Genomic DNA, 22,683 nt, shown 5'->3' with positions numbered 1-22,683 from the left:
TAATTATTAATATTATTAACATTATTGTATATAACTTTTTTGTATTTCACAGCTCATGCCTAGGCAGTAAAAATATCTTGTGGCTAAAGTGCTGTTTTTGATTGACTGATAAATGTCAGTTCGGTCAGACAGCAGGTCTCAAACTGCATTTAAAATGCAAGAATACAAAAAGAAGAAAACAGCAGGCTGCTGGAATTACATTCCAGTGATTTCACAAATCATCCCTAGGCAATAAAAAATGTTGTGGCTAAGGTGCTGTTTTTGAGTGATAAATGTCGGTTCTATCAAATAATGAGTAAACGTGGTAAATGCTCAGATCTCTTAATGTGAGTGAATTTGTGCAAAGAACTCGTGAACATGTTTTGTATGGTCTATAATAGGCTCACTGCAACTTGTGTAAAAAAGTATTATGATGTTCCATTAATATCTTTCCACAACAAAAAGTATAAAGTACATTTTTCCCTACCCACAGCTCACAAAATCCATGCTTCTGACCACAGGAGGGTGAAGACTAATGCATGCCCCCTCCAATACATGTGAAGCCCCTCAGTAATAGTAATAGCAGTGTGTGCATTACACAATATCCCATTCACATCCATTTCCTCCAAAACAAAAAGTCCTTTATTCATACAAACCACATACATTCTTGAACATTGTTCTGTAAAATAAAAGTTCCATCCCAAAACACATCGAATGCTACAGAGACCTGAATTGAAGCTTCACATCTTTTACATTTACATCCAAGAGAACTTGCCAAAATAAAAGCACTGCAGCATAACCAACAAAAATCCCTACAATGACCAGCAAAGAAACAGTAATTTAAAATAATGTTACAAGAGGGATTTTTAAATAATAAAGGAACTAAAAATTAAAAAACACTTGAGCGAATAAAGAGCAAGTGGAGAACAGAAAATGAATCTCCGTCAGTCATGAACATCAGGTCCTAAACATGCATGTGACTTTGGGTGGTTCTCTCTCTCTTTAGGGCAGTAGTTGTGGAGAAGAAGTGTAAGAAAAACAACAAAGCACACACACACGCACACTTAACGCGCATATACACACAAGCACACGCACACATACACACACGTAGAACAGATCACAGAACAGATCATTCAGCACAGAACAGACTCAGAACACTTCTGGTTCTTTTTTTTTGTTTGTTTTTTTTCTCTTTTCCTTTTTTATTCTAGTCCAGTTTTTGGGTTTGTGCTCCTGGGTGAGAAGAACTAAAGCTGTTGGTGAGGAGAGTTGAGCACGGGAGCAGCTGCTACTTCAGAGGAGACGAATGAGTGGAGAATGGTGATGCAGCAGGAGCACATTGGAGTGGGGTTGGTTCAGTCTATCTGTACTGGTAGTTCATGCTGGAATCCCCGCGGCCGTAGCCAGTGCCGGGGTTGTGGTACTGGTTGGGGTTGGAACTGTAGTTCTGATTGGCTCCTTGTGTGTTGTAATTTGATTGGTTGCTGTAACCTGCAGGATAAGAACAAACAAGCAAGTTAGTTATAATGACTCATAAGAAATGAATTATACATGGTTCATACAAGGTCACTTTATGTGTAAAGATTTTAACCACATGCATTTGCACTTGGTAGTCAAATGTCAGGCCTCTTGCGATAACTGTTCGGACCATATACTGACCAAACGATAAAAAGTCATTTTAAGACACTTTTATCCCAATAATATACCAAAGTTAACTTAAGAACACGCATCCAGACACTTTAAAGGGCCGCTAAACCCCCTGATTTTTGTTTACTCTACCCTTGGCTCAAATTTAAGAATAAAAAGAGGGGCAGTTTGGGAAGGGCACTGGGTGATGTACGGGTTTAGAGGAAATGTTTATAAAATAAAAAATTTAAGCAGAGCTGGTCTATTTTTCAATGCATCAAAGGAACACATTTTAGCTATTAATGGAAAAAAATATGGTTTTGCATTTAGTGCCTATTTAAGCAAAGTTGCTGTATTGGCTCATTTATGTTTATAGGCTCTCTAATATAAAATACAAACTTTAATGTTTGTCTACATAAAAGACTTATTTAAACCAAGTAATTACTAATTACTAGGCTATAAGTAATGCTGTACTTTGTTGGTCTGCCTGCATGAATATTAAAAATGCTCAGTGTTCAATAAATGATTTAATAAATAAAAGTTTTGTACCCGTGTCTTTTTTTTTTAAAGCAAAACACCATAATTAGGGAATTTAATTTATGCAATGTTGTAAAAGGGTGAAAAATATTAAATGGTGGGGGGGGCGGGGGCATCCCTAGTATGGAATGGGCATTATCAAGCTCAGCAGAAACTGAATTAATGTACAATTTGTACGTACATAGCTTTTTTCAGAAAATGATACATAAAAATAACCGTAGTCAATACAAAAAGCAATAAAAAAAGTGCTTTTATGTATTAGTGGGGGAAAAAAGCTATCCAAACCAAAAACCAACAACAAACTAATGCCTAGTTTACACTAAATGACTATACCCGACAAATATATCAGGTTTAATATCCAAACCATCAGCGACTGATAGTTAAGAGCAGCATGATGGCCAAAACAGTTAATGTAGAGTCTGCTCACTTTGTTACCTCGCTTATATCAGAAAACTACTTAAATGCTAGAGGATGCACGTGTTTTTTTTGTGACAAAACCTGTTTTTAGAGGACAGCCAGACGAGTGTGATTTCCCACAGAAAAAATACATAAAAAAGAATTAATTTGTAACAACGTGTCACCAATCAGCCAAACAACAATAACTGCTAAGTTGCAGATATCAGACATCACAATTACCTTCATAGCTGTAGTCCTGACTGCCTGTTCCGCCAGTAACCTGGGACGGGTAGGCCGTGCTGTAGTTGCCATATCCTCCTCCACCTCCTCCTCCTGCTGCAGCTCCACCCTGAGCCTGGTTAAAGTTCTTCTTGCCCTGTCCGTAGCCCTGGTTGTACTGGTTGTAGGAGCCGCCTTGCCCTTGGGTTGGGGTTGTCGGGTAGGATCCTGGAGCTCCGCCTGTTCCTGGAGGCTTGGTGCCCTGGTGCATGGGGGGCTTCTTACCCGGGGATTTGGTCGCCGTTGTTTGAGAAGAGTAGCCTCCATCACCCTGGTAATACGAGGTAAAGCCACCCGTTCCGGGTGGTCCAGCAGACTGGGTGTTGGACACCGGACCTGTGGTTCCAGGAGCCTGAGGCGTTGATCCTCCATTGGCTCCTCCGTTATTATAGTAATCTGGAAGAGAATAAGTTACTCAGTGGAATCACAAGCATCACGGGGAGGCGATACGACAAATTAACATGGTAGTAGAATGTGGCAGCTGTGTCTGAAACGGAAGAAATGCTGCCTTCTTAGGAAGGATTCAAAGGCAGGAAATAATTAGATCAAAGTTTCGGAATAGTTTCTTCTTTTGTACTGGGCTAAAATGCCATCGTCACTCATACCTACAAGTTAGCTGACCACTTCATTTTGATTTTTATAGAGCGGCCTTTATCACTACACCGCCTTTTGAATGAGATGTGTGGGCGTTAAGGCATCTAGTCAGCATGTCTTAGATTTGAGACACAGCAGTCATTCAACATTACCAACACACTCAATAACACTCAACATATAAAGCATAATACAAAATGTATACAATCCATGTTCATACAACTGTGCTTCACTGTGATCAAACACTTGTTTTAAACTGAAAATTAAAACCTGTACAGAGAAGCAGATTCACATTGTTAACAGTAAACATTTGCACTTAAAATGTTTTAAACTTTAGGTTTGAGTTACTTGGCTAATAAAATATGGCCTGCTTTAGGAATCTCATTTAAGGACTGCAGTTTTGAAGAGAGATACATTATGGACTCTCGAATTAATATAGGCCCATTTGCACCTGTTCACTTAATGTGTTGTAAGCACATGTTGCAAGAGATTATATCTGGATAAGGCCAATTTATATTAGAATGCAAGTGTAAAGGCAACAATAAAGCACTTTAAATAAATACAAATTCATTTTCACTCAAATCACTTAAAGCAGGGCAAACATCTGTCTCTTCAAAACTAAATCTAAGTGTGATACTAGTCATATGAAGTGACCAGGTATAAACAGTAAACAGGGTCAATGGCCTTTTTTACTTCGGCTTAGGATCTTAAGGAATGCAAAAACGCTACCATAAAAACCACACTAGAATTAATTTTAAATGTAACTTACCTAATTAAACAACTAAATAACGTGTAGTGACACTGATTAACACAGCTCTATAAACAGATATATTAATAGTACATTAAATAAAGACTGAAAGCAAAGCTCCTATTTAATACTATTATAAAATATTATAATCCTAAAATCACAGTCACATAGACCGAAGGCTGATTTCCCTGCTCTTACAGATCTAGCAAACCTGGCAATTTACAGGTGGTGAGCTGATACATGTGTGTTAAACAAGAGTATCCAAAAACTGTGCAGAAATCCAATCCACCAGGACTGTAATTGCCCACCCCTGATATACATACCATGACTAAAAATAATTCATTTTAGAACTTGAGTTAGTGAAATCAACATTTTAAAATATACAAAGTAAAAAATCTTGCATAAATCTCACTTTATAAGGGGGACCTCATGTTTATTTAAAAAACAATGAAATAAAAAGGAACTTACAAAACAGGTTTCATAAAACAATCTAAATATGCACTGGTACTATGGTCTCCTCTGTATGGTTTCACAGCATCATTTCACATAATGGTACAGGAAAAAATAAAAATAAAAATGTTATATAATTTAATATATGGGAGCTCTGCAAACTTCCCACCACATAAAAAAATATGACACCACAGTTTAAAAAACAGAGCATAATAATAATAATAAAAAAAAAGTATGGCATTTGAAGGTGTGGAAGCAGGACAAAAATAAAACAATAAAACTGCATTAAAACTACAAAAGTACAAAAACAAGCATGGAGAGAAAGAAAAATCATTTGTAATCAGTGATTTTCCAGTGCCCAGTAAAGACTGAAGGGCACAGTGGATGGGCACATGCTGTAGAACGCACGCTGTCCAAACTGTCCAAAACCATCCAATCAGAGAGCATTAATGCATTTAATGCTTCACTGCAGCAGTGTGAGATCTCCAGGTTGAGAAGACAGTATCAAAAGAGTCATTATCATCATTTCCATCTTTTCCTTTATGGAGAGACGACAGCAAAGTCCCAGATGAATCCAGTGTTGAAGGGGCGGGCAGGAAGGGCAGGGTGGAGGTTGTTTTTTGTGTTTATTTTATTGTTAAACCGTATACAGTAAGGACAGAAAGTGAAGGGACTAAAGTTGATGAGAAATTAGTCATGTATCACGGTCATATTGCCTACTAATATTTATTTTTGTCCAGTATTTGTATCTGAAAACATCAGACATCTGTCGCAAACTCGTTGTAGCCATAGCAGTCTGAGACAAAGTCACCTAAAGAGTGAGACAGAGCAGAGAAGCACAGTATTAGATGCTTTTTTGTGCCGCCATAAAAATGGCAAAAAAGTCAAATTGTTTAGTTTATGAAGCAAATTGTTTTTAGTTTGATATAGATATATTATTATTATTTTTTTTTTTAGATTTCTCTGCTCCTGTCACCCTCAAGAAGAACTTTCCTCAGAAAATGGCACTGGAAGGTTGGCATGTTGTTTTTGTTTATTGAGAAAACGTTAAAAAAAGTCGAGAGTTTGCAGTCCGTGGCCCAACAAAGCAGAGAAATGTAAAATTGTGATTCAACCTTGGAGTGAAAAATGTTTCATAATGGCCTTTTCAGATTAGATTACACACAATAAAAAAAAGGTCACAATTTTTCATTAGTAATCCACACCTAAATATTCTTAGTATCTATAATAACATGACTGCTAATTACATAGATTAAAATAATAAAAAAGAAAGAAAAAATAAATAATAATAATTAAAAAAAAGAAAAAGAAAAAAAAACCTTAGGGATGCACACATAGGAATTTTGGGCTGATGCAGAAATCAGACATTACACAGTGTAAATGAATAGTGAAGTGATCCAGACTATATAGAAACATAAGGATTCATGTAGTAACTTAAAATTACTGTTGAACAAACCAAAATACTCTCAAGTATTTAGGTGCTTTTATCTGGGGTGCTGTTATCTTGCGGTTACTGAGGCAGCTAACGCTTGGGTGGCCCTGATTAGAGCCAGTTTCATCATAACGTTTTTGAAATTCAAGTAATTAACTCTTGATGAGTTCAGCACAGCTGTTAACTGAAAGCCTGAATTCCAGGTGACACTACTTTATAAAGCTGACTGAGAAAATCATCCAGCAGAGATGTACAAAGTAGTCATCTAAGCAACTTTGAAAAATCCAAAATAGAAAACATTCTGGTAGTAAATTAATGTTTTTTTTTTCTTCCTAGTATGTATCTACTCCATTAACCACTGAATTTAAAGTGCCCAAACCTTTGACTTGTACTGTATATTTCTGATGCAGATAACAGTTATAACTTTCAGAGACCAGAGATGTGGGAATAACTTTTAAACTAATAAAAAATAAATAACTAGCCTAAATCAATGGATTTTAAAGTAGCGTGGTCAGTGTCGTTGGGTTCTTTTCTGGCATACAATAAGATCAGCAGAAAGTATCAGCTTGAAATAGTAGTCAAATTGGTTGATGCTGCTATTGAAATTATATTGCTATCAGACGATAATTGCTTTTAATTTTTTTCCTTTTTGAAAACATCATTGTGCATCCCTAATAATAAAATAAAAAATAAAAACAGAAAATGAAACAAATGTACATGGATTTAAAGGCCTGCTTACAGCCAATGGAAAGACAAGGGAATAATACAAAATAAAAACCCTAATTAATACACCCAGGGTGTAACAGAGAAATACTCACTGTAGCCAGAGTTAGCATTGTTTCCATATCCATAACTTCCATAACCACCTATACAAGAAAAAAGGATAATTATTCAATGCATTCACTTTAAATTATAAGCATTTTACTCTGCAACTACTCAACTTGTTAGAACAGGGCAGGGATTGTCCCCCCCTGCAAAATGTAAAGTTCAAGAACATAAGCACAAAATCAACTATCAATAATACAATGGAAAATTGAAAATATACTGCTTTATAAGGATATCAATATTTTTCTTTATTGTGTCAGAACTACACACAATATGGCAGTCCCCATACTTATACTCATAGGTACATTTCTTACCTTGATTGTATCCTCCACTGTTATTAAAACCTCTGCCCCTGCCCCGCCCCCGGCCCCTCCCACGGCCTCTGGGAATGCCCGATTGGTCATCAGGTGGTCCGCCCATCATTCCAAAACCAGGAGCATTCTGATAGGACAGATTAAGAACAGTTAAAAAATTAAAGCCAACCTACTGAAATCAAATTATTGTTAAAGAAGAAAGGCATTACGGTACATTCACACTGCTGCAACACAACAATGAAAGGATTCGCCTCCTCCACTGGATGCTTTGGTGTGTAGTGTGTAGAGTTGTAGTCAACAACTGTGTTTGAATTAGACCCTGGTTATTTTTATTAACTACTTTTAACCAATGATCATCATTTTCTGTGAACTTTTCTAAAGAAGTGAGAGGGTTTTGGGGGTTTATAAAATACAGCAGTATAAAACTGGGAAAATAAGTCACTACTCATATTGTGAGGAATCAGCTTTGCCTGTGAAAGCAGGGATTGGTTTATATGCAGTGGAGACTGCACTGTTAGTAGACTAAAAATACTGTAATATTTTGAAGCGTAGATTAAAGTGTGGGCAACTTTAAAATCCATTGATTTTAGGTTAGTTTTTTTTTTTTATTAGTTTATAAGTTATTCCAACATCTCTGGTCTCTGAAAGTTATAACTTATCTCCATCGCAAATGTACAGTACCAGTTTAAAGTTCAGGCACTTTAAATTTAGTGGTTTAAGGAGTAGATGCATACTATGAGAAAACAACATTAATTTAGTACCAGAATGTTTTCTATTTTGGATTTTTCAAATGTGCTTATATGACCACTTTATACATCTCTGCTGGATTTTCTCAGTCAGCTTTATGAGAGTGTGGCAGCACGAGTTGACGCAACACACTAACTGAAACTTCTGCAACTTTTGGGGAAACGAGAGATTAAATGATACACATACAAGCTTGCCAACAGGTCAAAATGTGTACCTTTTTTTACGCAAAACGCATAGATCTGGTCTATGTCAGGTCTGTTATTGGCCAGAATCCATCCACCTTTCTTTATGCTGGGTTTTAAAAATATGTTGTAAATATTTTAGAAAAGCCTGAGCTAGCTTAGCTTTAGCAGCATCTTTTCCATACTGAGTTATGCCTGGGGTTTGGGTGGAGACAGTCCTTTCGTATGTGTGGCCTTGTTAGCGCTGCTACATTTTCCATAGTCCTCTGGGCAATGTTCTTGGTCTCCATAGAAAACAGTGGGAAGCAGGGTGAAAGATTCTTGTGTCGCTGCAGTGTTAAATGTACCATATAGTTGATAAAAGAGAAAGAGTGGTATTACCATAGTTTTCTTTTTCTTGGCTGCATCCAAGACAGATCCTTCTGGAAACAGTTTCTCTAAGGCAGCCAGAGCTGCATAAGCCTTCGCCACCTTCTTATTAGAGCCTGTTCCCTGGAACTTCTGTCCATCTATCTCCACCTACAAGCAGACAGCAGTGAGGGGTCAGGTGAAGTTAGGTTATTTACCTGGATAGAAACTAATAAAAAATTATCAGTTTAACAGCAATTGTTTGTGTGAGAAGGTTCTTTATTGTAGGGGACATACGGCCAGTGTTTGTGGTAGTATTTGTACATTTTGTTAATTGTTGTTTTAAACCAAATCAAAGAAAACAAGGCCTTTACCTCCATCACAAAGCGTTTGTCATGGCTGCCGCCGGTCTCAGAGATCAGCTCATACTTGAGGCCTCTGCGTTTCTCATTCAGCTCCATCACAGGGTTCTTGCCCTGTTTGGTCAGAATCGGGCCTTGCTGGCGGGCAGTCTGAGGTGGGGAAAAGCACAAAAAAAAACGATATTTAATACAGTTTTCATTTCATTTATCTTGGCATGTTCTCCTTCACCAGTCTTCCACAACGCTTTTGGATAACTTTATGCTTTCACTTCTGGTGCAAAAATTCGAGCAGTTCATCTTGGTTTGATGGTATGTGATCATCCATCTTCCTCTTGATTATATTCCAGAGCTTTTCAATTGGCAAAATTAAAGAAACTCATTTTTTTAAGAGGTCTCTTATTTTTGCTCTTATTGTTACTTTGGTTCTTACTTAGTTTTTAACCAAACACTAATATATCAGCTTGATTTCAGTATTGCAATACATTAAATTGTAACTGCTGTATCGTGATCTGTTTAATTACCAGGTTCTTGAAGAAAATTGGATTTACCACAATTGACACTAAACAACATACACCAATTAAAATCTTTAACACATACTGTCGTAATCTAGCATTTCAGATTCATTTTAATATGATTTAATGTGTATTAATTACCTCAGTATTTTCAGCAGGCTCAGAGTTAGTCAGAGCAGATGGGACAGCAGCTTCAGTCAGTGTATCTGTGTGTTTGATGTCCTCCTCTGCATTTGCAGCCACTTCATCAGTCTTTGCTGGTTCAGCAACCTTCTGCTCCACCCCTGTGGGGAGACCCATGTCCTGCAGGACCTGCCACACAAATTTACGAGTTAATGTGGCATAATGACTTAGAACTTATTGCATATTAAATAAATTAATTTTTCAGTAGAACCCTTACCTTAACAGCTACGTGTAGTTTGGCAGTGCGTTTAGAGGGGCCTGAAGCTTCAAAGTTCTTCCCATCGACCTCCACAGACATGGTGAAGACAGGCACATGTACAGGACCAGTCTGAGAGATGAGTTTATACTGGAGTCCAGGCTTAAGCTGGTTCAGTCGCATCAGAGCATTCATAGCCTGAGGAGGCTCTGACTTTTCCTCTCCAGCTGCAACAGAAACAAAAAAACAGCACGGGTTGAGTGGTCAAGATCTTGTTTTAAACCAGAAACCTTTAATAAATAAAAAAATTAATAAAAAATAAAAAAAAATTCACACATGATTTTAAGTTGTAATGATTATGATAAGGAGTAGTTACATTTCTTCTGCAGTTTCTTCTTCTTCTTGTTGGGACTCTTATCATCGCTTCCATCCTCTTCTTCAATGGGCCGCTTCATGGGCGGAGCATAAGTTGTGCTAGGTGGAATCTGGACTGTAAAGTTAAACACATTTTATAATTATAATTAAGGCAAATGCAACAAAATACTCTATGTAAAACATTAGTATGATATTTTATTGCATCATGATACATTTTCTTATTGTATTGACCATATGTTTCAATAAGAATTTTCCATTAAATATATGATAAAAACAATCTTTTTTATCTATTTTATGTGTGTATCTAATATTCTCCAATCTATTAGAACAGCAGTTTTTAAAAATCTGCCACAAATCTGCTTTTTGTCTGGATGACAAAACATTGCAATCAACTTGGAAAATTTCTTCTTTTTCCTTCTATCTATCTATCTATCTATCTATCTATCTATCTATCTATCTATCTATCTATCTATCTATCTATATATATTTCATTTCTTCCAACTGTATTGGTATGATCAAATTCACCACAATCTGTGACTTTTATACTATTAATATCGATATCTGAATTATATTATATTGTATTGACTAAAATTAAAAATATACATTACACATTTTGGACAGATATAAATTTGGCTGAGGGAAAAAAAAAAACATGTTAAGAAAATAGACTCTACTAGCACTGCTTAGGTACATTTATGAATAGGATAGCACTGCTGATGTAGGTTTATAACTAAAATTGCACTGCTGATGTAGCTGAAACTGGTGGATAAAATAAACGATTAGGATGCAGCACAGTACCATGCTGGAATTCACTGAGCTTTACTTTTTCACTAAAGATTGTAAAAGCAGTCTGTATGCCTAGCTGCTGCTTTTATACACTGGTGGACATGGAAGTGATTGACCTTAGTTTTGCAAATGGCAAATGTAATGAAAACCTATGAAGAAACATGCTCAATATTCAGCAAAATGTTTAATTTGGTTTAATCTGTTTCAGCCAAACATTTTTATCATTTTAGTGAATCTGTATATATTACTGAACTCCACACAACTAACCTGTGTAGTCGATGGGGGTCTCACTCTTTGGTTTCCGGGGCATCTTTGAAGGCAAAGGATCCATGCCGAGCACTTTGTGAAGCTGCCCAAATGCAGAAAGCCTTAAAGCATGCTGTCAACAAAACATAAGAGAAAGAAAAAGCTTTAGGCCACATTCAGATTCCACATACCTGTGTACATTTGAGCTTAGAAACAATCAAATCTAATACTTCTTCAAAAGATCACTGCCATACCTGAGCACTCTGTGTAATGTCTTCCCGCTGCTGGTAGTCCATATGCCCGATGGCATCAGTAGGATCTTTCTCACAGGGGTCCGAGATACCGGAACCATCTATTAAAATACCCAGTAAAGAACAGCGAGTGAATTTTTTGTAATCTGAACAAAAAAACACTTATTCTGAGCTTTGAAAGAGAAAGAGAATCAAAACGTACAGTTACCTGCCATCAGGATTCCAGAAGCTAAACACTCAAGAACTCTCCGGAGAGCCTCGCCTGCTCCCATTGGTCGGTTCCCTGTACCAATAGCTTTCTCACACAAAAGCTCCAAAGGCTGTAAGGAAAGAGATAATACTACTGAAACACTGAAATTTTGTAATACGAAGAAAAAAAAATCAAGTCAACTTTAAACATTTTCCTTCCATTACTTAAAAATGTTCCAAATGTAATCCTAATTTTTAGTTATCAAATATTATAGCTAGAGAAGTTTATGACATTTATAGGCTGGCCTAAAAACTCACCCATCCTCTAAGTGGGGCCCAGGTAGGAACACGTGCACAAAGGTCCCTAAGAATCCGGATGACGATCACACAGGAACGCAGCCCATTGGCCCTGGCCTAGAGACACAAGCAGGAAAGAGACAGAGCAGACCAGCTTAGTCATGTGAACTCATTATACAACACCAGACCACAATAAACAAGATCACCTCATCACAGACAGCTAGCATATTTAATTTACCGAGAAGTGCAACACTGCTTTAATAATATAATACAAAATAGCAAATAACGTCTTCAGGCAGTGGGAGCCAAACTGAGCCTGCTGATTTAATAGTTTTAAAATTAGTGTTGAACACAACTTAAAAAAAAAAAAAAAAAAAAAAAAAACTTCAGCTAGTATACTACAGTATATTAGTCTGGCATACCATATTTTTCCGCATATTTTCAATATGTGAAACAAACACAAGTCCTTCCTTGTTCTTCTAAGAGCTTTAGCACACCAAGAAAGAACAGAAATGTCAACTAAAAAGGTGCAATATTCCCTTTTCTTTTAGGCACACGCAGAAATCAAGCGTTACATAGTAGAGGTGTAGCGATGCACTCAATTTAATTTGAGATTCTGGATTCACAATTTGATTTTTGATTTACATTTTTTTTCATATATTTTTTTTAATCGTATAACAACGGCAAATACAGATTACATAAATGTATGAGAACCATCTTATTATAAGCGTCTTATTTAAAGCTTGAACTACTGAGCTGTTTAATTTCTTAATGAAAATATAATTGCTTAAGATTAGTACAAGAAAAGTAATGAAGCAAATGTAAATCCTTTTTATTGTATCTTTCCTTTTTTTTTTTTTATTACTCCCTGCACCCTTTGCTTACGCCCACTGGTTCTCCGGTCTACACTAGCGGAGTTCTGACCTATGGTTTTCAACCAATGCAACTGCAAGAGGCTTCATAGTAACAAAGCGTGGAATTATTTCCTTTCGCAATAGATATTGTAAAATTTTCAGTCACAATGCATTATTACACCCCTACTACAGAGTGAAGCAGATATACTACAAAGAGTGAGCAAAATTACAGGATTACATGATTACAGAGGCCAGTTTGCACAGGTAAAGCTAACTAGGAAATGTGTGGATTGCATCAGAATTAGTCACAGTGATCAGTAATGACAAGAATAATTAAAATAAATAAATTATATTAATTACGGAGGGTGAGCAACAGATTAGAAATATTGCACCTGATACACTGCAAACCTGATATTAGTAACAAAGACTGGATCTTTGTCAAAAGGAAAATACAAAAGCGTCTGATGTAAAACTAAATAGTAAGCAGAAATTGAGAATTTCGAGAACACACACACACTACAGTTAGGATGAGGTGCCTAAAAAAAGGTGAAACATCTTTACAGATTTATCACACAACAATTAAAAATATTAGTTAAATCAATCAGTTAAATCAAAAGTTACGTCAGTGAGGCATCTGTATTAAAGCAAATTACCTTGAAAACCATTTAACAAGAATGCAACACTGCAGGTGATAGTAATAATAGTTATAATAATAAATAATAAAAAAGCCTGACGAATATTCACACCAAAGACATTAAAGAAAAAAAAAACTGTTAAACAGCAAGAAAGAACATTAAAAAACAAAACGTACAATATAGCTCAACTACTAATAGACAAATAAAGACAAGATGCAAACCTGGAACCACTTGGCGTGGCGAAGAGACGCCAAGGCAGCCAGGCATTTCTGCCTGTCCAGTACATCCGGGGGATCGTTGACTGATAGCGTTTCTATTGGCAGGTGGGATAAGAAGACAATGTACAGTTTGACCAAGGGGTTTTTTTCTGTCTCACGGCCAGGGGGAGGAGGCAGCCAAGCAACCCCTACCACAGGCAGCGGGGGGAAGGGGAGGGGGACCTCCCCCACTGAAAACAACTCAAGAAACCAACCCTTCTCTGTACACTAATAATGCTAGCGTACTAACAGTTTCAAAAAGCAGGACCTTATGTATAAAAAAAAAAATAATAATAAAAAAAAAGACTGATATAAACTAGTTCAGGTTCCCTAATCCTGAATATATAAGATCTGTTCCATTCTGAAGGCAGCTGTCCAACTGGAATAAAACACTGTTACTAATTCAGATTATTCCGCCACCAGAGATGAGTGAGTAGAGGCTCTTACAGAGCTGCAGTCAAGTTGCAGTTGCGTCATCTCAATCGTTTAGTGTAAGGTGGTTAGGACTGAAAGTTTTAGTCAGTCAAGTTCGAGCCCTGGCACACCATTAAAATCAACCGTGTTTAATATTATCGTAAGTCTTGAGAATAGGCCCACTCAAATAGTGATGAGAACAATGTCAACAGCCAATAGGACAAGAGCAACGGGGAGCCGCAAGGCAAGAATATTTTACGTTTTGCAGTTAATATGCCTTAAATGGTTCTTACTTTAATATGTACAGTATTTTAAACACAGGTAGCACTTTGAAGTCATCATATTAAATTATTTTATTTTGCACTACTTTGTCTTATTATGGAGTGTCATCATTTTTGCAAAAATTATGTTAATTATTGAATCTAAAACTAGGACAAACGTATAGCTGGGAAACACAAAAGGTAGTATGTTAGTATATCAGAACTAACAGCGCGAGTTAAAAAATTGAGAGTCTCTGATTAATCACAATATTGATATACATATTATTTCTAACTTATGTATTGTATGTAAACTCTACCAGAAGCATGAAGGTGAAATTATCTTACAGTTCGTGATCCCCAGTCTTAGCAAAATCTTAGCCTGTAACTAATCTTTAGATGTGAGAGGGTGTCAGACTTTAGCCTGTTTAAAGCCTTTTTAGATTCTTTTTAAAGTGGTGTAGTGTGTGGACAGCGTAAGGTTCCTTACTGGTTAAAATGCAGCAGAATGAGAGAGCTGCCTTCAGAATGTAACACTCCTATAGAAGCACCCCATCGCTCCCAGTGACTCACTGACATTCTATGTTAAAATGTCCACAGTAAAGATTCCTAAAGGTAATGAATGCATGCAGGGTTGTGCATGGGAGTGGGAAGATGTTGGTTAAACAGAGGGGTTCGTCACGGTGTTTGACTAAAAGCGTAATAATAATAATGATAATAATAATGTAATGCCTCAGTGGAGTTAAGGATGGCTGAGTGCACTGATGCATAAAGGAGGGCAGAACCCCTCCCCTTCGCCCCCATTTTTTTTTTTCCTGGGTGTACTGCCTTGCCCCTTCCGAGACAGAGAGCGTCCAGTTGGTCAAAGGTCCAGCGTCCCTAAAATTGACAAACTAGAAGGCTTGACAGAGAGAATCAGATTTTGAACCACAGACATAAGTAGTGAGATACACATAAGGTACTAACAAATAAGACAAGTCCACACTGCAGCAAAACTGATGGCTTAAAAGGCCCCAAATCAGGCGTGTCGTCTATTAGCGGGGTCACAGATAGGGCTAGGCTTGATATGGTTACGTAGAAATTAAATAAACAACTGTAATTGATTGATAAGTGTTGATTATTCTCTTTAAAAAAAATAAGTAGCATTGTAAAATACAAGTATTGCACTTGCAATTATCAAGGCATGAAAATAAATTATGTATTTAATGCAAAATATGTATTTAAATATCTTTAAAAGCTTAATAGCAATTGCCCAGTACCAGCCAGCATCTGTCACAATTTTTTCATTTATTAATGCTGTCTGTAATCATCTAGGGTGATGCAATTTGTAATTTCCCATCACGCAATAGATTCAAACTGCCCTAGCGTTACCTATAACCCCTTTACACCCTGCACTCAAAAGAAAGACACCAACAGACCACTGCCGGTCCTAGCAACCACAGCTCTCAGCACAGTCCTCGCTACTCATTTTTGCTGCAATGCAAACCGTTCCATTTCTCAGTATATAAAAACACATGCAAACAAGGTTTGTGTTCTTTTTTTTCTTTTTTTTTTTTTGTAATTCTCAGTAAGCCTTCATTATATTAAACTCTTCTTGGTTGCACTTGAAAGGGAAAGGACTGTTTTCCCACATCCTTTCTTTCTTACAGCTTTTTTTTCATTCATCTATTTATTTTCTTTACTCTATATTAATTTACTGTGTATTGGGCCATCAAAAATGTACAACACATTACATGGAACTACGAGGCTCTAGGTATCTACAAACATAGCAAGCTTTCAGTACATGACTGCGCCACATAACATCCCCTAGCTCCATTGAAGGCCCAATAAACAATATCTAGCTAGCGCCCCTCTCTCATTCCAGCCCATGTGCATTTTCCTGACGTTGAAGAGTGAGTACCCATCAGCCCCAAGGTGCAAACCAACCTCCAGCAGCCCGTTTCTCCGCCTCCTCTCTGACAACGGGTGAGGTGAGATGGATGGTGAGAGAGAGGGGAGGCTGCTTGGCGTTCTTGATCACAATGGAAGCTTCACGGATAGAAGGGGTGACCTCGTACTTATCTTCAGTAATGAGCTTAAAGGGGCATAAGAAGAAATCAATCAATAAATTTGAATATTAATTACTCACAAAAAAAAATTTGAATTCATTTTTGCTTTTAAGCATAGTACAGTGCTTTTTATTTTATTTTTTTTGCTGCACATCCTATTAAATTGGACTATTTTCCCTTTAATAAAATGTACAGTTGGGTCAGTGTCCTTTAACGGAGAAATCCGGTGTAAAATAACTATATATAGTGATATACGAAAACAAGTAACAACTCTAACAGCCCACCTCAGTTCACCCTCAGCATCCCAAAATACAGTGCTAATATAGCTGATGCTTCCAACAGGCTCACAATGCTAAGGATGGGGGCATAGCTTTACCCATGCAAAGAAATCACCATGCTTACACCTTTAACAAACTAAAAGAAGCTCCACACTTCTTTGGTAGAACTCTGAGTGCCATGACTAGCATAAATGAATAAATCTCTATAATTCATGCATTTGCCCAGCAAAGCTGATATCCCAGGTGTATTGTTGATACGATAAGCAAATTCATCATGGTATGAAAAAATCTAGTCCTACTGAACAGCTTTAGTTAAAAATTGATAGTCTGAGGAGGAGGCAAAAACAGAATGCAGAAAATACACTTAACTAAAATAATTGAGGGCCTACCTTGAGCTGCACACCGAGATTCTCTGCCACTTTCCTTAGCAGCGTGGTTGTTGGCTTGTCCTTGCAAAGCAGAACCAGTTCCAGGCCCAAATCGCCCTTTAGCAGCAGGCCTTTAGCCACCAGGCCCACCCTCATCACCCCACGCAGGGAGCGCGTGGCCTGCTCGGCTGTCTTAGGTTCACTGTAACACAAAAAGGGGGAAAAAATTTTAACATTTCATTTAAGATAAAAAGTATATATTCCATCAACCATCTCAGAACAAACAGCTTAGTTTTTAAATCAATCAGGCTATATACACCCCCTTTACTCACCTCTCCTTCTCGCCATCCACATCAGTGTCTGTCTGTGTCTTTGCAGTGCCACGCTCCTGCTCATCCAGCCAATCGGAAACAGCTTTGAGGGCACGCTCAGTGTGGGAGACCATATTCTGTACAGCCTCAAGCTCTTCTTGAGTAGGATAGATGGCAGAGTGTTTGGCCATAACATGGCGATCATCGTTCACAAAGATGCGCATGGAGCGATGACGGAGGGGAGGAGGCTGCAGAGAAGAGAGGGTCAGTTATATAAAACCATTATTTCCATTATTAGCCAAAAAAAATGTAGTTAAATTTCTGACTTTGAATTCATCTACACTAATGGTTAAAACAAATCAATCACTTACCATAGTTGAAACGAAGTGGGCCTTCAGTTTGGCGGTTAAAAGTTGAAATATTGAGGTGGCAGAGTACTGCTGCTCCTGTCTGTGCAGAGTAGGAGAAAATAAAATGTTTAAATAAATGTAGACAGTTCACAATAGTTGTTCCAAGTCCCAATGCAACACTCAACAACTGCTATTGACTCCAACCTGTTCAAACCCAACACATCTACTCACTGGCTCACTCCACTGACTCACTTCTGGCTATACTGTTACCTTCAATTATGTAAAATGTATTAATATTAAATCAAATGAGAGAACTCCAGTAAGACTTTCACATAAACTGAGCTTGAACTGCAGCTTGCTATGCTGTCCTTGGCAAACAGTGGTATAAGAGTGGGCTCAGGAGAGGCACTTCATCACTGATGACTCAGACTGCATGTCACTCTCCAGTATGCTGCTGTGCCCCTCTGGCAACAAACTGCTTTCGTCATTCTCTTAGAGACAGTCAGCCCAGCAATGCGGGATAAAAATAGCCGGCCAGTCTGTTGTGGTTGATGGTTTACTGAAGCTTTATCACGGCATCCTTGGGGCACAGAATGTGGCAAGCCAAACTGTAGTTCAGTGCTGGACCTGCTTTTATCTGTCTTTTTTTTTTTTCAAGTTGTGTGTCTCTGGAATGCTACAGCCTTGTATTTTGTCAAAAAGGTATCAAATGGGATATCTGACAGTAAATGGAGTTCTGTCTAGAATTTAGTATTATGCTCGTCTATAAATTTTGTAAAAATCGTGCAAAAGCAGAATAGGGGGTGCATCTACATGGTTTGCTCCTTGTGCATATCTTCAGTGCCCTACTACCCAATTATTGTGCCATATGGCACATATGTACACTTTAATGCCATTTACAAATATTGAGTGAGTAAGTGTTTAAGGTGTTCAGATCGAAATTGGGATATATATTGCGATATACATTGTTAAGGGGATATGAAGTGGCCTATATCGAGATACACACTTTTGGTCACATCACACAACCCTACTTCCAGTATCTATCTGTACAACATGCATTTAAACAGAAGCACGCAACAGGCTACAAAATAAACCTCCAGTGTCCAGTGTTAAATATCAATATCAATGCTCCACAAAAGAGATAAAAGAAGCCTTGAAAACCAGAATTAAACTATTCATGAAAAACTGCAACAATATGGTAGAAACGTTAACTTGCTGTAAACTAAGGCTAGAAGGTGAAGACAACAGAACAAAGAGGCCATTGCTAAGGATGTATGCAGCAACCATAAACAGCCAATTGGTTTCTTCCCTGTCTCCTCTCTATTACACATGTACATAGATCCACCAATCTTACATTTACAACTTACACATTTATAATTTAAGAGAGATTAGACACATTAGTAAATCTTTCAAAACAAATGTAACATTTGTTTGCCCTAAAATTGATGTATTTTCACACAATTTTGTTTCACATTTACTTAGCTAACTGGACAGATGGTCACTGCTTTAAACCCCCTCTTTATAATTAACATGCTAAATACAACAGATATATTGAAACTAGGAGTGTCTCATATTATATCGTGTGCAACAATAACGGCAACATTTTAGAATAACCTGCACGATATTATACCCTGAAATATCGTGCCATATCAGCCACCACTAATCAACCTATCAGAGTACTACTATTTTGCTGTTTTTAGGCAAAGTAAAATTCACACTGTTCTCGTTTCCCATTATATATCTACTCGATACAGATTATATCTGTCCAGTATCATTTATTTTACTTTAATCCTGAATATATGGAGATATTTGGAGTGTATTACTAGTATCATGACAGTCCGTATCTGTATGTGACTTCATATTCCAAGAGTATTTATTGTCAACGCGAAATACCAAAAAATATATAAAATATAGTTTATGAAAGTCAAAATATTAACGATACTATTACGTACGATACGGAACATCTCTAATACACAATATAGCTACTGGTTGAGCATATTGAGTGTATATAGTTCTTGAGCAAACACTGACCAACTGCACTTTCCATTTATTCATTCATTAATTCTGTTTGATTGAATGATGGGGATCAGCAGATTTCAGATCATAGAATATTACATGAACACGAGTTTTCCAGCTAAAAACCGGCTGCTACTGATGAGTAAATACATTCAACACATTATTTAGCTAATGCACATGAATAGTAAGAGCGTATTTGAAGAAAACGAGGCAAAGAAAACAGCTAACGTAAGTTATAAATCACAGTTCAGATAACAGAACATGATGAGGAGGGTCAGCGCTTGGTTGTGTGATACAGGGCGAGAAACACAGGCGGCCATTTTTAACAACCACACCGCCATCACTGTTCATTCTGTTCATACTCAATAAATTGAATTAGGCTGTGTTTTACAGTTTATTGTTAACAGATTCGCATGTTAAGAAACTGAAAGATAACGTTAAATGACTAGTATCATATACCAGCTAAATATTAACGTTAGCTAGTTTTATAAGCTAGCTAGCTAACTATAGTAAATCGAAGAGGCCGGTTAGTTAGCGTTAGCTTAGCTACAGCTAGCCAACGCTAAAATCTGGCTTTAACAATGGCAAACACGAGCAGCCTAGCTTAACTAGCGAGCTCGTCTATTTTTACAGGCTAATCTGAATCATTTTAATTCGAATTAACTCATAAATCGCGTATTTTAATCGCTAAAATACCGCCATCCTCACGTGCACGCGCACCTAGCTTTTTTCAGTTAACGTTAGCCCCTAAGCTAACCCCACACTGCCGTTAGGAACAAAGGCAGACATGCTAGCTAGCAAATTAGCCAGCTTACCTAATTACTTACCGACTTCTCTCGGTTAAAAAGCTTCTACTTTAGAAAAAAAAACAGTTAAATACGTCTCTAAAAAGTCTGTAAATCTGTAAAATCGCAGGGTTGAGTAATAAAGCAGGGACTCACCAGTGAACGGCAGTAGCTAGGTTATACTCTGAGCTCGACGCAGAAACGCCTCTGAGCACTACCCCCGGCCAATGAGGGAGGAGACAGTCCAAAGTCGCCTCCTGATTGGTTGTCAAAGTCACGTAACCGGGTGACTTAGCCAATCATATGCGACTCAACGCTCTGACGTTGCTGGGTCGAGTCTGTGGAGAAGAAGCCGCTATGGCCGCGGTTTGTAAACCCAGGCCCCGTTATCCACCTGCGGTTTATTATCTTTTTATTATTGCCTGTGATTAAACGATCTTATCTAAACGAGACTCAAATTTGAGGCAGCTAGAGATCTGTCACCTGTATGACACAAACATTGTCTGATAGAAACAACAGACCACCTGTTTTTTAATTGTGAAAAAACTCCAAAACCTGTGGAAAGCTTTATGTTATATGAATGGCTCTGGAAAAAGAAAAAAAAAAAAAAAAAAAAAAACACCTAAATATGATAAGGTTCTTTGACTTAACCAAATTGAAAACCTCTGGAATATAATCAAGAGAAAGATGGATGATTGAACGGTTGCACCTGCAGTGGCATAAAATCCAAAAGCAGTGTGTAAGACTGGTGGAGGAGAACATGATGCCAAAATGCATGAAAACTGTTATTAAAAAACAAGGTTATTCCACCAAAAATTGATTTCTGAACTCTTAAAACTGTATGAATATGAACTTGTTTTCTTTGCATTAATTTGAGGTCTGAAAGCTCTGCATCTTTTTTGTTATTACAGACATTTCTCATTTTCTGCAAATAAATGCTGTAAATGACAATATTTTTTATTTTGGATAAATGCTGTCTGTAGTTTATAGAATAATGTTGACAATGTTTAATAACCACTAATTTCTCAATAAAAAAAAAAACATTCTGCGTAATGATAACAGGGGTCTGTTTACTTTGTGTTAGATTTTCAGCAGGCCATTCATATAAATTACATCCACAGTGATGATAATAATAAACATACAGAATGAGTAACATAATATATTCAGTTAGTTATAGGGTCACAGTAATAAAAAAGGGAGAATTTGTTGACAAATATGAATAGTCTTGAGGAGTTCCATTTAAATTATATCCACCATCTCACACAAAAGAGGAGCTGCATCTATATCAAGTTGGCAAAGCTAATTTGACACTCAATTTAACCAAACGTCCATACGCTAAGGTGTGAAAAGTATTTACACATTTTTGTAAAAGCCATAATGACTACAATGTTATATTAATATGTTAATGTTGATAAATTTGGGATACAATAGGCTGTTCCCTGTTTCAGTTGCATTGATGCCAATTGAAAATGAATGTATTTTACTACAGTATAAATATATTAAAGAAGCTTAGCTGGGATGTTTGACTTTTGAGGGAAAAGGTTGAAGGTTTAGTAACATAAATTACACTCTTTAAACTCTATAAACTCTACAAACTGTTGAACCAATTCTGGTTTCAGAGATCTTTCCCAGAAGCCAGCTCATCGCTCATCAACAGGGTGATAACATGGGATAGAGAAGGTGATTTGGTCCAGCTGCCTGGCTTTTGTTTGGGCTGCTGAAAGCCGTTCTCACCTCTTTCTCTAACCGTAATGGTAAATGGTGATGGTGGTGGTGGTGGGGGGTATTTGCAGAAGGGGGGAGGATGGTTGGGTGGAGTATGATTCTTTTCAACATGCAAAAAACTGTCTGAGCTGATCTGAAAGATGAAGGTCATCAGTTACTACGAGCATCAACTATAAGTGTTTTAGGCTAGAGAGCTTTTAAAACCTACATTAAAATAATACGGTACCAGTCTGTAATTTGGACACACTACTTCTCATTCAATGTTTTTCTTTATTTCTTTATTTAATTTATTTTCTACATTGTAGATTACTATTAAAGACAATTAAGGGGCACATATGGAAGTATGTAGTAAACAGTAAAAAAGTGTTGTTCATCCACATTAATCCCCTGATCTAAACCTGATGAACTGAGATGGTGATTTGAGATGATTTAATTGGAATGAGCTGAAGCTTTACAGCGTGAAAGAAAAGCAGCAACTATTGTTCAGGACCTCCAGGAACTCCTTCAAGACGCTGAGAAAACTGAGTGTGCAGA

General features: G+C 37.2%; 1 protein-coding gene across 5 annotated transcripts; it reads right to left on the bottom strand.

Annotated features, from left to right (window-relative positions):
* Positions 1-598: 598 nt before the first annotated feature.
* ilf3b (interleukin enhancer binding factor 3b) lies at positions 599-20,665 on the bottom strand. 5 transcript variants are annotated; one of them, XM_007241956.4, is made up of 19 exons: positions 20,581-20,665; positions 17,645-17,723; positions 17,295-17,521; positions 16,984-17,164; positions 16,195-16,342; positions 13,562-13,653; positions 11,873-11,968; positions 11,568-11,685; positions 11,369-11,466; positions 11,136-11,247; positions 10,084-10,197; positions 9,729-9,934; positions 9,470-9,640; positions 8,829-8,966; positions 8,488-8,625; positions 7,178-7,304; positions 6,857-6,904; positions 2,779-3,213; positions 599-1,470 (listed from the first exon to the last, which is right to left on the bottom strand). In XM_007241956.4, the coding sequence occupies exons 2-19, from the start codon at positions 17,645-17,647 to the stop codon at positions 1,340-1,342; spliced, it is 2,583 nt and encodes an 860-aa protein (XP_007242018.3). In that variant the 5' UTR covers positions 17,648-17,723; positions 20,581-20,665; the 3' UTR covers positions 599-1,339. The 5 variants fall into 5 exon arrangements, with proteins under 5 accessions (XP_007242018.3, XP_007242019.3, XP_049323584.1 ...); XM_007241957.4 differs by having other exon boundaries at positions 20,467-20,584; XM_049467627.1 differs by lacking the exon at positions 20,581-20,665 and adding an exon at positions 20,467-20,567 and having other exon boundaries at positions 11,574-11,685.
* Between the last annotated feature and the right edge of the window lie 2,018 nt (positions 20,666-22,683).

This window comes from Astyanax mexicanus, chromosome 19 (genome assembly GCF_023375975.1).
Source record: "Astyanax mexicanus isolate ESR-SI-001 chromosome 19, AstMex3_surface, whole genome shotgun sequence".
NCBI lineage: Eukaryota > Metazoa > Chordata > Actinopteri > Characiformes > Acestrorhamphidae > Astyanax > Astyanax mexicanus.
This window is presented reverse-complemented; position numbering and strand designations above follow the sequence as displayed.

Bases quoted from the DNA above. Each gene is read 5' to 3' on its own strand.
- ilf3b (XM_007241956.4), bottom strand. The intron at 17,165-17,294 runs GTGAGTAAAGGG...TTTGTGTTACAG, and splicing joins GTGGATGGCGAGAAGGAGAG to TGAACCTAAGACAGCCGAGC. The intron at 1,471-2,778 runs GTAATTGTGATG...CTTATCCTGCAG, and splicing joins TCAGGACTACAGCTATGAAG to GTTACAGCAACCAATCAAAT.